The sequence below is a fragment of the Scatophagus argus genome, chromosome 3, assembly GCF_020382885.2.
Source record: "Scatophagus argus isolate fScaArg1 chromosome 3, fScaArg1.pri, whole genome shotgun sequence".
Lineage (NCBI taxonomy): Eukaryota > Metazoa > Chordata > Actinopteri > Scatophagidae > Scatophagus > Scatophagus argus.
Genome location: NC_058495.1, coordinates 19157222 through 19173522, shown reverse-complemented (window position 1 = coordinate 19173522; position 16301 = coordinate 19157222). Strand labels below are relative to the sequence as shown.

At 42.3% G+C, this 16301-nt stretch overlaps 2 protein-coding genes across 2 annotated transcripts; both read left to right on the top strand.

Moving 5' to 3' along the window:
- Positions 1-1827: 1827 nt before the first annotated feature.
- Positions 1828-8731, top strand: otop1 (otopetrin 1). The gene is made up of 6 exons (XM_046384491.1): positions 1828-2622; positions 2882-3018; positions 3346-3404; positions 3650-3780; positions 5831-6738; positions 7098-8731. The coding sequence occupies exons 1-6, from the start codon at positions 2238-2240 to the stop codon at positions 7266-7268; spliced, it is 1791 nt and encodes a 596-aa protein (XP_046240447.1). The 5' UTR covers positions 1828-2237; the 3' UTR covers positions 7269-8731.
- Positions 8732-10401: 1670 nt separating this feature from the next.
- On the top strand, positions 10402-12591 carry drd5a (dopamine receptor D5a). Its single transcript, XM_046384488.1, has one exon. The coding sequence runs from the start codon at positions 10402-10404 to the stop codon at positions 11776-11778; it is 1377 nt and encodes a 458-aa protein (XP_046240444.1). The 3' UTR covers positions 11779-12591.
- The last annotated feature ends 3710 nt before the right edge of the window (positions 12592-16301 follow it).

Below are 16301 nucleotides of genomic sequence, written 5' to 3'. Positions count from 1 at the left end.
TGGCTCACTGGTGACTCACTGGTGATAGCAGCCTGATTTGGTATGAAAGGAGCATCTGGCAAAGGCTCAGTCCTTTCTCAAACATGATTGTAAGGACATCACTGCCTTTGCATGGCAACACTTTGTAAAACCACTTTCTGAAAACTCAGTTTGCTTCCAAATGATTTTATGTTTTCGTTGCCCCAACATCTCTATTTCCTTTTACGCTTTCTAACAGCATTGCTCATATTATCAAGTCCCACACAGACTCAATTACCAGTTTATGCACCTGTCAAATCTAATGCGACTCCAGACAACATCCCTGCAATGCATTGCATCTTGTGAATTTCATAAAGCTCCCTTCTTTGTCACTGTCAGAGAAATGCTGAGTGAAGTTTATTTTTCAAGGCGTAGTCATTGGTTGCACTGACTAAACGTCATGTTTCTAATGTTCAGTCCACTCTCGTTTTGCAGACATGACAGAAGCTCATATTAACATAAAGTGAACCTAAAAGTGAACTTGTTTCCGCCACAGGACTACTTGACACCAGCACATGAGTTTGTATAACGTCATTCTAATATGGCATTTTTGTTTTGTTTATCTGAACTTATCCAGATTTAAATTCACTGTATTGGAAAGCTTGTTTGGATATTTTAATTTCATCAGAGCCAACTCGACGAGAGTAAAGTCCAAATACTTCAAGCTCATCTTCAGCATTTGAAAAAAAAAACAAAAAAAAAAAAAAACCCAAAATAAAACAAACAAACAAACAAACAAAAAAAGCTTTTACAGCGAATTACACATTCAGTGAGGTTGCTGCCTGGGAAGGAAAACAAAGAGCTTAAGCGCTTCTAGATTAAATCAAAAATGTTCAGATTTAATCAAGTGTCCATTAAAGTGCCTGATAATGAATTGACGCCATTCACATTTTAACTTTTTTATCGCGCTGACTCCCACTGATCAAGAAATCAATAGGCCACCCAGCGGATGGTGTTAAAGTGGTGTTGCTGGGGGGGGTCATTGATCATCTCTCCGGTCCACGTGATGCCATTGTGGATGGCATCGATACGCTATACTAAAGTCCCTCTCAACCCGTCCGATGAGAGGCGGAGCGCGGGGTTAAAAGAAAGTTAGTTTATTTTTATTTATGCTCCTCAGCGTACACTGAAGATGACGCTGACAAGACTCAAAGCAGAATAGGAGCTATTGTGAAGCCACTGAATGTATCCATTTCACTTATTAATTAGACGACAACAACAAAACAAACAACAAATAAAACAAAACACAAGACATCTTGTGTTTTTTTTTGTTTGTTTGTTTTTAAAATCAATCAGTAATTAGCAGACCCTGAGTCCCGCCCCTCCACCTTAAATTCACATCAAACACCAGTCGCCTTTCAGTCTGTTTGCAGTCTTTCTATTGTTAGGCTGATTGCGCGCATCCGCTGAAGATATTCATATTGAACCAGAGGTTACACGGTCACATTCATAAGAGCTTCCACTGTTCTCCTTCTTCACACCCGCTCGCAAAAAGCCACTGTGAATTTGGCCACTGAAATTCGAGTCTTCTTTTTGAAGGCAAAGTTTTTGAGCAACACATCTGAACCGCCGAGCTGGACATCAGGCTTTGAGGAGGTGGCACTTGGATCCGAGACGCTGTCAGGACAGGTCACTTGACTCCAGCCTTTAAAAATCGCGGGTTTGTGAAATGTAATCTTTCTTTTCATCTCATCCATTCCTGCATGCTTAACACTCGATAGCCACCCTGAGAGGATTTCAGCAGACTTGGAAAGACTGCCTGGCAGCTGCTCTGAAGAGGTGGATTTGGACTTTTTTTTTTTTTTGTTATTGTGGATTATTCCATGCTTAGTGTTTTTGCTTCTTCAGGCGGTGAATGGTTGGCTCGGCGAGCCCAGTGATTTCCCTGAATCATATGGGAGTTTCAAGAGGACGAGGGTCTGGGATCACCAAAGACTGAAACGCAATCTCCCATTTTCAGTTACACCGCCAGATATTTAAATTTCAGGGTTACAGGATGACAATGGCATCTATCAAATCCATCCTCAGCGAGGCTGGACATGGAAACTATGCGTGACCACTGAGCCGGACCTTGAAGATTGAATGAGCATGTTTGGCACAGTACCTATTCGGCTGAATTCCCACCTCGTAGCAGCAGGTTACGCACTTGGCCTCCCTCAGATGCACTTATAGCGCGCAGATTTGACTTGACTCGTCTCTCGGCACTGAGATTTTTATACATGTCACCCACCATGGTGGAGCACAGCGGTCTGGATATTATGTGTCTGAACAAGTACTGTCACAGTTCCTCCTCCTCGTCCAGCTCCGAGAACGACAAGAAGATTTTCTCCAAACTAAAACGCAGTTTGTCTCGGGACTACCCGAGGAAGAACGCAGAGATCCTCAGTGGTCAGTACGGGACCAACGTGCTGCTGATCGGGGCGGCGTTGATGTTGGCCATTGCGCACCATGGCCCCACTGTCAAGGAAGAACACCTGTTGTCCTTTGTCACCTGCCTCATGATCCTCCAGCTGATCTGGATGATGTGGTACATCCTGGTGCGGGACAGACAGAAGAACACGCGGACGGACAAAGACGTCCACGCCACCACATGCTGGATAAGAGGTGAGACTGTAAGATTACGCTCAAAAATAAGGGAGTAAATGCTCAGACTGACAAATTCATGTAATTCATTTGCGTGTTTGTGGAGATTACAGATTCGTAGCTTATTTCTTCAGGCAGGTGTTCATCCAAAACCGCTTTCTTGACTAAAATTACGGGTTTGACATGTTAAAGAAAACCTGTACAATGTTTAGCCATGTTTCCAAAGCAACTTAATCAGTGGCAATGATAACTTGATCTTTATTTCTTGTTTTCGTGGTAGGTGGTTTGACTCTCCTTGCGCTCCTTTCACTGATTATGGACGCTTTCCGAATTGGGTATTATGTTGGCTATCAGTCCTGTGTGTCGGCTGTGCTCGGGGTATACCCTGTCATCCATGCAACTCACACCATAGCGCAGGTAAGTTTACAACCCAACTTCAATTTCAATAAAGTGATAATCTTTCAGCAGTGTTAGACACTGTGCCTTTTTTCCTGTGCACCACTTAACCAGGTAGGTCTTTGAATAATGCGCTCTTTGTTGCTCAGACGAGTTGCTGCAACAATATAATCCTGTCATTGTCCATGTTATTTGAGTGTAACTGCATATGACAAGCGAAATCCTTCTGCTAAAGGGTTAAAATAAATCTGATGTAAGTTTCAGTGTTTTTAAAATATGTTTCAATAAGCTATATTGTGGATAATGTGTTCTCCAGCTTACTGAGGTTTTGTGTCTTGTGTTGTTCAGGTGCATTTTCTCTGGTTTCACATCAAGGATGTCATCAAGAGTTTTGAAACATTTGAGAGGTATGTGAAATATTTGACATTATAATTTAACCACACTTTGTTTTGTTAGTTGTCATATCTATTTTGTTACACCCACAAATCATTAAAAATGTGTTTTGATATTAGAGTCATGAAATATCTCACCGGCAACTAAAGAATTTTCACCATATGCGATCTACAAGCCTGCAGGGCAGCACTACCTGTATCATAACACTGCTGCTTGTTTTCAGATCAATTGTCATCAACCTTGTTTTTGGTCTCCCCAGATTTGGTGTAATCCATGCAGTCTTTACCAACCTCCTCCTGTGGTGCAACGGTGTAATGTCAGAGGCCGAGCATTTCCTGAACAACCATAAGAGAAGACTCTCTGTCCTGGGATACGGAAACCTCACCATAGGTGAGGGCCAAGGGGTCGATTGCTGACTTGTACCTAGAAGAGAAGTACAATAGTCCAGTTGAAAGCTCACTCCAATGGATGAAAGAAAAATGAAGCAGAGGAGGGTTTGTGAAGGGGAAGGGAGGTTAGCTCAGCAGCCCAGTGGGTCTTGTTTGTGTCGAACGTCTCTCTATTAGGTTTCAGGAGACACACAATGTTTGCTAGTGCTGAGGCCCCCTCCCCAGCCTTTTCCCCACACTTCAGCCACCACCACCCTCCTTGGCAACCCCCAGCTTGACCTCAGACGGCTTTGTCCCCAGGCTGCTTACTCCCAAGGGTGCTGCAATTACAGTAACTGATACATCTAAGCCTAGGGTTGGGGGTTTCACCTGCTCCTCCTCATATCCGGCTGACTGTGAGGCTGGCTGCACCCTGACTGTTGTTCCCTTTTTAATTAAAGGGTGCAGTACCATAGTGGTCGCCTTTGGGGGGTGAGGGGTAGGAGAGGGTGAAGGAGGGGCATACGGCTGTTTTTTGTTGAGATGATCTCAAGAGGCCAACAGCATTACTGCAGTGTGTCATGGTGGGCTTGATAAGGAGTATAAAAACTGCATTGTCATCAACCTCTATGATGGTCAGCCTTTCAGGCAATGAGCGAAATCTAAAGTTAGTAAGGCGACTGAATCTTGATCATCAAGAAATATGATAAAGAGCTGTAAGTTTTTTTGGGCTGCAACAAATAGCACATAAATTTATTAAAAACGTGACTGAAACTTTTTATGGGCTGCTTCTATTAAAATAATTCTCATCTAAGACCACTGGAACAAAGTAAATCAAGAAGTTGCTGAGAGAAAAACTAGAAATACCATAAATAATCTCAAAAGAAGCTGCTTGGAGGGCCTTCTTTGAATTTAGCATGAGTTGGGAAAAATCATACTTTCTTTCTTCATTGTTGCGGTGCTCCAAATTATTAGGGCTGCAGATGAGTGGTTCTCAACCTGTGGTCGGGACCCCCTACAATGAGTCAAAGAAATCTGAGGGGGTCATAAGATTATTAATCCAATTTTTGTGCTACACAAGCGCGTGTTTCTTACTTGTCTTTTTCAGATCATGATCTAAACATTGCTCATTTATTTGTCGATTACTGCATGGTCTGACTACTTCAGGTCACTTATTAAAAAATAAATCACTTTTTGGTTAAACTGGTCACAGCTAGTAGATATACAGTACGCGCTGACATGTAGACACGGCTTTGACACAGATTAAAAGGGTTGGAAATCCTTGCTTTAGTGAATATACAAGTGGGCTTCTAGTGTTCTCTCTAATGCTTGTTGTACTTAGGCAGGTCCCAGAGGAGATTGTGTATAACCCTGTAAGCAACATGGCATTGAACAAACCCGATGTGCATTTGAAAGTGGCTCTCTTGAAACAATTAAGATTAGATTGGGCTCGAGTTCAGTAGTTAATATAATATAATATAATATAATATAATATAATATAATATAATATAATATAATATAATATAATATAATATAATATAATATAATATAATATAATATAATATAATATAATATAATATAATATAATATAATATAATATAATATAATATAATATAATATAGCCTCCAGGCTTTCAAAGCATGCATAGTTGTGTTGCTGTATTTGATGGTTAATTACCTAAAGCTATAAGGCCCAGACACAACATTATTAAACTGATGTAGTGTGGTCAACACTGTCCTTTTGTAAAGTTAAGTACATTACTCTTTCTGTACACAACGAAGCACTAGTACGCTCAGTATTGAGTCTGTTTGCATTAAGATAAACTCCTTCAGTGGATCATTGTTAGTTTGTTAAGTATTTTGTTTTGTGTTTTTATTCTATTTTATACTTAGGTTTATTCTAATTTTTATGTTTTTGCTTTCTTGCATTTCCTACATGTACAATATTGTGTACTGATAGATGGACGTGCTTTTCTTAATGTTTTAAAAGATTGACAAACAGTTTTAATGTAGGCAGCGTAGAAATTGACATATTTCTCCTGAATATGCATCTGTTTTTATTTCTTCTTACAGCGCACTCAGAACCTCAGTGTAACTGCACCACCAGCACTTGCTCCATGTTCTCCAGCAGCCTCTACTATCTCTATCCCTTCAACATTGAGTACCACATCTTTGTCTCTGCCATGCTCTTTGTCATGTGGAAGAACATCGGGAGGACCATTGAGCTTTCTTCAAACCGGAAGAGGCTGGCTACCAAAACCCAGGGCCTGACCTTAGGTCCCATTCTAGGTCTGCTTGCACTGGCCAGCACTATCGGGATCCTGGTGGTCTACATCACCCATGTGGAGGAATCCCTCCAAACACGTCAGTCAGCCATCTCCATGTTCTACATATATGGCATTGTCATGCTGGTGTTTATGTGCTCTGCCGGTGCTTCAGGTCTGCTCATATACAGAGCTGACCACATGCCACTGGACACCTCTAAGAACCCGTCCAGACAGCTGGACACAGAGCTGCTATTTGGGTCGTCCATTGGCTCCTGGCTCATGTCCTGGTGCAGCATAGTGGCGGTGTTAGGCACCAGCAGCAGTCCTCCTTACCGCTGGACCAACTTCGTCTACTCTCTGCTTATTGTGCTGGAGAAGTACATACAGAATGTCTTCATCATAGAGTCCCTGTATCGGCAGCAAGAGGATAGAGAGAGGGAGGACTCCGAGTTACTAGGTGCTCCAGAAATCTTCTCAGTGACATCCTCTTTGGCCCCGCCGTACAACGGCATCATCAACAGGGCCTACGAGACTCCAGACAGGACGTGCGTCACCATGGAGAACGAGCAGGAAGGAAGTGGACATGTTTACAGATGTCCAAGGAAACCCTCTGAGGTGCCACTGCCTGTGGGAAACAAAGTAGTAGAACCCTCAAAGATAAAGAGGCAAATCCTGAAGAACATCGCTGTCTTCCTGCTGATGTGCAACATCTCGGTAGGCATTTGTACCCGTCTAACTGAATGTAGATGAGATCTGATTGGACAATGGCAAATATCTCAAACATATTCTCAACATATGAACTGAATGCCTACTTTAAATTAGAACCTAAATCAGATTAACTCATACAAATTTCAAGTTAACATTCCTGTATTTTTATTTATTTTTTGAAAATCTATTCCAGCATTTTAGAGTCTTTCAGCACATGGTTTTGGTTTAACTGTCCACTTAACTATTTTGGTTCACTCTCAACATAAATAAGCAACTGTTTGCCAACATGTTAACCCCAACAACTTCACAAGGTGATAATATGTCAATGCAAGTATAACTTATTTCCTTTTTTTTGTTTCTTCCAGCTGTGGATCCTTCCTGCCTTTGGCTGCCGGCCACAATATGACAACGGGTTGGAACAAGAGGCATTTGGCTTCGCCATATGGACCACAGTTCTCAATTTCGCCATTCCTTTAAACCTTTTCTACCGCATGCACTCAGTTGCCTCCCTCTTCGAGGTGTTCCGCCGGGTCTGACAGAATAGCAAATAACTGACAACGCCAGATAACATGCACTGGTACACTTGTCACCACCAGCTCCCGAGAGTGTCTCAGAGCACAGGTCAACCGTTCAGGAGGCAGTCTGGGTCACACTCCAACAGACTTGAAAGCAAGCCGCGGAGACAAACAACACACAGATCCCTCAGTGTGGGGATTACAGAGGAGGACGAACCTATTAGCCTATGTTCCTTGAAGAATTACCTTGTATAACATGAGGCCTGTTCAAGATGGCGATGAAAAGAACCTTTGGTTCTAAGAATTTCAAAAGGGCCCTTTGTATTTTTTTTTTTCCTCTAATTGCATTTTGGTAGGTTTTACTCCCTGGTGCATCATGTAAATTGTATATGCTGTATCTGACAATGCACATTTTGTACTGTTTCATATTAATAACTGAAAGTATATCACAAAATACTGCAGCTAAGCCACGGAAGCACCTGTTAGTCTCAAATATCTTAAAAGTTACTAGTACTGTCTTTAACAGAGCCACAAGTGCTTGGTGTGCCACTATATATGGATATTGTTCTCATTTGCTTCTCTTGGTAGTTCAAGTATTTTAATGGGACAGTATGCAACACTTGAGCTACAACAATAGTGATGATCTTAGCAATATATTTTGAGTAATCTTTAAGAGTTGGACTATAGTTCTCAGAAGTAGACCCTGTCTGTTAAGGTTTGTCTATGTCCTTTTGTATGCTGATTATCTGTGCTGTCAAGTTGAATGGTAAGTTGTGTTCAGAATTATGTTACTAGGTAGCGCTATTTCGATTATACTGGTGTTCTGTGATCTGTACGCACATTATATTGAAAAGGATGTTAACATGAAAGGAGCTGGTTCAGTACTGTTCAAATCAGGTGCATTTGTGTTGTGAAAACTGGGTATCTCATACCACAGTAGTTCCAGGATTATTAGGCTACACCAGTATAAAATATAAAATATATTGGTGTGTTGACAACTGCTACACATGACCAGAGATTGTATGTTTACACCTGAAGTACCAGCAATAAAAAAAAACTTTCCAGTCTGTTTCAGTTTGATATAAAACACAGATATGCTGTATACTTGTACTGTGCAATTTTATATCAAATCAATGTATGTCTTCAGTCAGCAAGTTCTCAACCTGGTGCTATCCACTGTATGTGTTCTCACTATGTGCCAACATGTTGTTAAATCCTTGTTTTTATTTTCTTTTTAATTATTATTATTATTTTTTGGGGGGGGAGATACAAACTGCAATATTACATCATCTTTGTAAATACTGTCATGTTGATCAAAATCATCATTCAGACACTGTGATGCAATTTTGTGAAATTCCAATGGTGCTCACATGAAATTACATGTACAATAGTGATGAAAGCATATCTCTGGCCTCTTGAAATAAATAGTAGTTTTCTCTTTTTCATGTACAACACCTGTCACATCTCTTTTGTTTTCAACCTAATGTGCTCTCCTTGCATGTTCGCTGAACGTCTGAATAGACACAATAATACAGCAGCTGTAGCAGAATTTTGCACCACAAGATGGCGCCATTTACGTTTTTTTATTTAGGAGCTTGATAGGATAGTCCGAAAGCTCCCTCACCTCTTCGTACATGTAGAAAAAATAAAAAAAAACAGAAGTATGTAGAAAACAAACAAACAAGCCGACTTTCTATGTATTACTAATGATTCGGTAACTATCCAGAACACAGTTATTGACGCACGATCATTTTATTCACTGTTCTTTTCTTAAAGCAACAGTTCTCTACCTAAAAGCGTTTTAGACGTCGACCTCCTTGTCCGCCCCGCCAGACAAACAGGATCCATTGGCATTTTGATCCCTAAACACGTTAACTTGCAGCGGTCACATCTGCAGACGTTGTGCGGGACATAGGTTGCCTCCTGACATCAAATCCCGAGATTATAGGTTACTCGGGAGAATTTGGCATCAGCTCTTGGGAGATTATTTTGACGTAATGTCAGAACGATTTGACAGGCACGCAGACACATCTAAAAATATCCGTGACGTTTCAAAGCCGGAAACAGCGTTGCCGCCGCTGCACCGACCTCACAACGACGCAGAGCGCGCGCGGAGCCCCTGGCTTAATGTGCACACGGTGAGTGTGAATGTGACTCACCTGTTCAAACAACTCTGAAAAGTATGAGCTGCCAAGTGGCTTTTCTTTTCATTCATGCACATGTATTGAAATCATAGCCGGGTACAACAAGGGTTGGAAATTCTACATTTTTATTAGGTTAATACATTGAAAATTTGCTAAAAAGTTTTGGTGGGTTTACTGTGCACTGTAGACCGACTTTCAGACAGAGGATTACGGCAGATTATGGTGCTGGTAATGGAAGTATGCATTAAATTTATGAGATAGCTGTAGTTTTGCCGGACTGTTTGCTTTTTCAGCACCACGGACAGCTCCGTCGGTGCTGTTACTTTCACATTGCAGACTGCATGTGAGGCTCAGTTCTCAGTCCTCCTCTTACCGCCTATTGATTAGAACTGATATGTGAACTGTCTGGGCGTGTCATCGACCTTTTCACAGAGGATGAAATACATTTGCACCCAGTTGCTGGGTGTTGATATTTGTGTCTATAGACCACGCTCCACACAAACTTTGACCTCGCACAAAACACTTCACATTGTCATTTTTGGCACATAGAGGATTCACAACTGGTAGACAGCTCTCGATTTCCTCACACCCCTTTTCTAACGCAGTCCACTGTCGTGCGTAACACTGCGCACAAAGGAGGCGTGATGTTGTCTGCGCCCAGCCCTGGTTAGGTTAGTGTGTGTTAGGCTGTAGGGACTCCCTCCTCACCCACGGCGCGCTCAGGACACCTTGGACTGGAGAGATTCACAGAAGTTGCCAGGTCAGACGACCGGACCGGCAAGGCTGCAACATGCGCTCGCCACTGCCTGCTGCGTTTCAGTCCCTCGGCGCACCTGGTACGTCGCTCGTCTCAGTTTTAACGGGCTCGCTTCTCTATTTCCGTCTGTTTTGCACTCCACATTCGTCTGGGAGCCGAGCAGGTCAATGGGGACAGTACGGTGAGTGGCTGATAACTGCGCCCGTCCCCACGCACGGAGCAATGGACTGCAGTTTTACTTGAGGAAAGGCACATGGAGAACCCAGCCAAGTATCTGTCATCGGTGCAGGGGATTGACTCTGTGTCGGCACCCCTAGAAGAGATTATGTGGAACAGCACCGAAACGGAGGCAACAAACGACGGGAGGAAGGATATGGTGGTGCGTACGGTGACGGGCTGTCTGCTGTCCGTGCTCATCCTTTGGACCCTGCTGGGGAACATCCTGGTTTGCTCCGCGGTGCTGCGATTTCGCCACCTGCGGACCAAAGTCACCAACATTTTCGTCGTCTCTCTGGCTCTGTCGGATTTATTCGTGGCCGTCCTGGTGATGCCCTGGAAAGCTGTGGCAGAAGTTGCGGGGTACTGGCCGTTTGGCACTTTCTGTAACGTGTGGGTCGCTTTTGACATTATGTGTTCCACCGCCTCAATTCTCAACCTCTGCGTTATCAGCGTGGATAGATACTGGGCCATCTCGAGCCCCTTCCGCTACGAGAGGAAGATGACCCAGCGTGTTGCCTTTGTTATGATTAGCATCACTTGGACGTTGTCTGTGCTCATTTCATTCATACCAGTCCAGCTCAACTGGCACAAAGCGAGCGCTGAAGACGTAGCCGGGAACTTTTCCGCAAGTCGGCAGATAGAAGAAAACTGCGATTCCAGTCTGAGCAGAGAGTATGCCATATCCTCCTCCCTGATAAGTTTCTACATTCCCGTGGCAATTATGATTGTGACTTACACCAGAATATACCGGATTGCACAAATACAAATTAGAAGGATCGCCTCCCTGGAGAGAGCGGCAGAACACGCGCAAAGTTGCCGGACCAACAGAATAGAGTGCCAACACCACAACACCTTGAAGACGTCGATCAAACGGGAAACCAAAGTTTTCAAAACTCTGTCAGTGATTATGGGTGTCTTTGTGTGTTGCTGGTTACCTTTCTTCGTCCTAAACTGCATGGTCCCGTTCTGCGACAGACCGGCCACAGACCGAGACGCGGGTCTGCCGTGCGTCAGCGAGACGACTTTTGACGTCTTCGTGTGGTTCGGTTGGACCAACTCCTCCCTGAACCCCATCATTTACGCCTTCAACGCGGAGTTCAGGAAGGCCTTCGCCAGCCTCTTGGGCTGTCGCCATTTCTGCTCCAGCACACCAGTGGAAACTGTTAACATCAGCAACGAGCTGGTCTCATATAATCAAGACACACTCGTCCACAAGGAAATCGCGAACGCCTACGTCAACATGATCCCCAACGTGGTTGAATGTATTGAACATGAAGAGACTTTTGACAGGATTTCACAGTTTTCTCACAACAATGAAAACGCCACAGACTCGGTTTGTGACTTGGAGGATTGCGAGGCAGACATCAGTCTTGACAGGATGTCTCCGTTCACACCCAATGGATTACACTGACTCCAACATTGTGTCTCCCCGTGCGTAACTGGGTGCATTGATAATAATGCCATCGTTCATTCAGCTCCTTTGTCCCGCTCTTCTCCACAGGGGGAGGCCCCACAGGTCAGGGTCCAGTGAGCTATTGAGCAGCAGCCCTTGCAGCTCGTGATTGGTCTAGTGACTTGCTCGTGGACACTTCAGCAGGGTTCATGTCTCTATAGCCACCAGGACCCCCCACCCCGACCCCCGTTTGCGTCATATGTGAGATGTGATGTTGTTGTCCTGTTCTGAAAAAAGTGACGTGTAGGTGTTTATTTACTTGACAAGTGAAGTCTGTGTTAATTTGTTAAAAGGTTCAGTGTAGTTGAAGCTGTTGTTTACTCGAAGGCTCAGAGCGCCTGTGTCTCATGTCCACCCACAGGGAGGACAGAAATGTTTGTAGAGACTCAGCAGAGGAATCATAATGGAAACCTTTTGCTGTTTAAAAGCCTCATGTGAATCCAGTGCCCGTCTTTCCTCTGAGCATGAAAACTGAGGGCAGCCTTACAGACAGTGCAACCAAGACAGTTCTACTCAAATGCAGTCATTTCAGCGCCTTATAGCTTATTCAAGGAAGAACTCGGAGATATGAAAAGAATGTGTCGTATGGATTTTAAGTTACATGATGCCAAAATGCAGTATTAAAGTGTTTACCCACTGCACCCAACCCAGTGACTCCTCCTTCACACCTGCTCCGCACCTCATGGACTACATGCAGTTTGATCCAGACACAAATGGCAGGATGCTTTGTTGGTGTAAAACATGATATAAAAAAAAGATACAAAAATTCAAAACTGTAAGTGAATTTAAGTGAGCCTCTTTACACTGGAATCATTGATCCAAATCAAAGAATTCTGCTCAAAACTGCTTTTTTTGTGAGCTTTTGTTTCTCCTTGAGGCCAAAACAACTGAATGGTTCCTCTCCATCAAACACAGTCAGCTATCACTCAGCTAACAAAAGAAAAGGCAGTGTTCTAGATTGCAGCCTGCAATGCACAGTGTAATTACTGTAAATGTACAAAGTGTTCTGATACGGCACAAACTATTTCAAAAATGTGGGTACTTGGGATGTGACTTTATAGCATAAGGTGGTAACAGTTTGGAAACTTGCAAAGAACCTTCTGAGCAGTAAGCGAGATGTTTGGGAGGACCTCATTTATGTATATTGCCATGTATTGCACTGGTACGCTGTTAACACCAAAACACTGGAGCGATTGCACTGTACATTATGGGTTGCAATCTGAAGGGTTACTGAGAAGAAATAATCAAGGCTGATCTAAATGACCAAAGATTTCAAGGAGTGGATCAATAACTCTGACACAATAAGGTTAAGACATTTCGTCAGTTTGAGAAATTGTTTCTATGGAAAGCCTACACACACACACACACGCGTGAGGCCACTGAGTCAACACAAGTGGATGTCATACATCACCTCTCCCACACCTTTCACTTCTCTATCTTTGTACTGTACAGATGACCTGATCTGAATGTATACTACTGTCCTTTAAACAGTGAAGTGTGTCATCATTTGTCTAATAAAATGCTGTCATGCTGAGAGGAACAGGGTGCTCTGGTATCTTCTGGTATCTGAAGGGGACGTTAGTGCTTATGGGCTTCATGAGTGGACAAATTTTTCTGGGTTGGAAGATTTTTCTCCTCAAGTTAAACTTTCATTTTGATCACATTCTCATGCATCTCCATCTCTGACCCTTCTTCGTTTTAAAATTTTATTTCGGGCAGCTTGTTTCTTTGGACAAATGTGACAGTAAAGGGAAAGAAAGGCTGGCAGAGGAGCTGAGAGTGAGGGATGACATGTCACAGAGAGACGGCGCCCAGTGTACTCAAACTGGGTTGCGTTAACATGCTGTGCATCTTATAGGCTGCCGCTCCGCCAGGATTTTTCCTGAGACTGACCTGTCCTGCACAGGTTCAAACATCTGCTCTATTTCCTCTGGCAGAGGCAGAAACGTTTGAATCCTGGTTATAGAAGTGGCATTTTATATATATAAAGGGGCGCAAAGCACAGTCTGAAGAAGTAGCTGTGCTGTTCATGGTGGCGTCTTTTTTTGGTTAGTACTCACACTTTATTTTCTCTGAACAAATATCAATATTTTATATTAAACTCTCCCTTCATACCAGTACTGACAGCCAGTGAAACTACTCTAACAAAAGCACATGTCAGTTCAGTCTCCTTGGCAGCAAAAACCAAAACCCACAGAGTGCAAATCCCCTCACCATTTATATCCTATATAGGTCTTGGCACGCATGAGGTGAAGGTGCTGTAGGCGAGTTGATTGATGAGTCTCAGACTTGGGAATGAGACTCATCAATCAATTATCTTTTTCCAGGGTAGCCCACTACACCTTTTAACAGATGAATCATAGACATAAATCATCACAAATAGATCTATGTTAATTAGCCTGAAATATACTTTTTTTGTGGACTCCTTAAAGGTTGAAACAAGTGACAAGCAGACAAAGAGATGGGCAGAATTAAAGATCTACTTTCTGTCTGAGGTTGTATAGAATAAAATTAAGAATTAAGTCTCCGCCAATTAGTGCCCTGTGGTCTATATTCTATTTGCATACCATATTAAAGTCATTTCCTCAGTACATTCATGCACAGCATGAATGACAAGATAATTAATCCTACACAATACAACGCAGTTTGTGTTTTTACTTTCTTTAAATGGGAGTCTGTGTTGCCATCTGCTGTGTTCACTGTCATTTGTGAGACAAACACAGCAAGTGGTGGAAGAGGACCCGAGAGCAACTACTTTTAAAGGTGAACACCAATTTTACAAAAAAAAAATAAAACAAAAAGCAAACAAACCCCCTTGTGACTCCAAAGCAAGCTGTAGAAAATCTGATAAATTGGAGCAGAAAAGAAGTTAGCCAACAGGACCTTCCTGCTCTTCGCCTCTACTGCAGGCCAGCAGCTCAAGGTTTTGGTACTGACATAAGACACTCAAATCTCTGCCCAAACTGTTAGTACTCAAGTTGCATTATGGGTAATGTAGGCACAATGTTTTGACAAGGAGGGAGGATGCATAGAATAAAAGAGATGATATTTTTGGTTCTGCAGTGTTGACTTTTAATCCTTTTTAAAACTGGGCATGTCCAACAATGTTATAGGAGGAGTTCATTTCTGTTTAAGTGCCAGTACAACCATGTAGATATACTGCATTATAAGTAGAAGTCCTGTTTTTAAAATCACACTTAAGTAAAAGTATAGACATTTTACAAGCATAATGCATTTCGAGTACCAAAGTTAAAGTACTTCTGAGGAAAATGCCCCCTCTGAATTATAGATTATTACATATTTATAGACTCTTACTACTGAAGCATCAGTGCTTTTCTTTTGACTTACACTGTCAGCCCTCCACAGCACTCATTGCTACTGCTGATTTCCTCATGCAGACGTCTATTTATGTTTATTAAAACAAAATTTTAATAAATTACGTTTGTACTGAGTAAATCTTTTGTGGGGACTCCCTTCTTGTCTCAATCCTCGAGCCAATTGCTGAAGTTTAATATTTATTTTATATTCTTTCAAGAAGTTTATATGTTTTAATCTCAAATGTTTATTTCTCAAAAAAATGTAGTGAATTGAAAAGCTTAACATTTCCATCTGAAACACAGTGGAGTTAAATATAAAGCAGCATAAAATGGAAATAATCAAAATACAAGAACCTCAAAATTGTGCATAAATATATGTATTGTGATGTTGGATTAATACCGCTGAATCACTGATGCATAAACAGAATTTAAATATTGCAAAGTTTATAGTCAAACGCAAGTCCTGTAATTGTTCAGAATGAACCATTACTTATTATTAACTAAGCTATTTTGTTGACTAGACAGCCTCCATATTTGACACTGCTGTATTTCTACGCTTAAAATATGCATAAACTGACAATAACTCAGGCATTCTGAGTGAGGAAATGCAATCTAGACGTAAGGCATGTAAATGTACTCTAAATGACTCTGTTCCTGTAAGGCATCTCTCGTCGTATTTTCCAGAAATGAAGACAATCTGTTATTTTCACCTCAGTGGAGGGAGAATTCACACAGCTGCCAGAGATATATTAGACTAAATGACATCGAGATGAAAGTCTGTTAACTGAGCCAGCGCTTGTTGCTGACCTCCCACCTTCTTCCTGTTGCTGACCAGTGCTGCCCCCCCCATGAGATGACAGATGTGAGAGGACGGGAGGATCTGCAGATCAGGTTGTGTTTGTCAGACCTGAAATATCGGTGATATCTCAGTGACAACTTGAAAAATTGTGACTAAATTCAGGATTGCAGACTACAGTGGTGCAATTTTATACTGGCTTGAAGGATTGGCACTCTGACACTGCATTTTAAGAAAGTTGGTCTCATATCGAGGGAATAATTAAAGGTGTGCGTTTCAAATTTTCATAACTTACCATAAGGTCTGCATGCAGCTGCTGCTGATGTAATTTAGCTGAAACCAGAAGGATGATACGTGATGTCTTTAAA

What these genes read in the sequence shown, in the direction of transcription:
- otop1 (XM_046384491.1), top strand. Translation starts at nt 2,238, where the DNA reads ATGTCACCCACCATGGTGGAGCACAGCGGTCTGGATATTATGTGTCTG. An exon ending in CAACTCACACCATAGCGCAG is followed by an intron (nt 3,019 to 3,345) that starts GTAAGTTTACAA and finishes TGTGTTGTTCAG; the next exon opens with GTGCATTTTCTCTGGTTTCA. An exon ending in AGTTTTGAAACATTTGAGAG is followed by an intron (nt 3,405 to 3,649) that starts GTATGTGAAATA and finishes TGGTCTCCCCAG; the next exon opens with ATTTGGTGTAATCCATGCAG.
- drd5a (XM_046384488.1), top strand. Translation starts at nt 10,402, where the DNA reads ATGGAGAACCCAGCCAAGTATCTGTCATCGGTGCAGGGGATTGACTCT.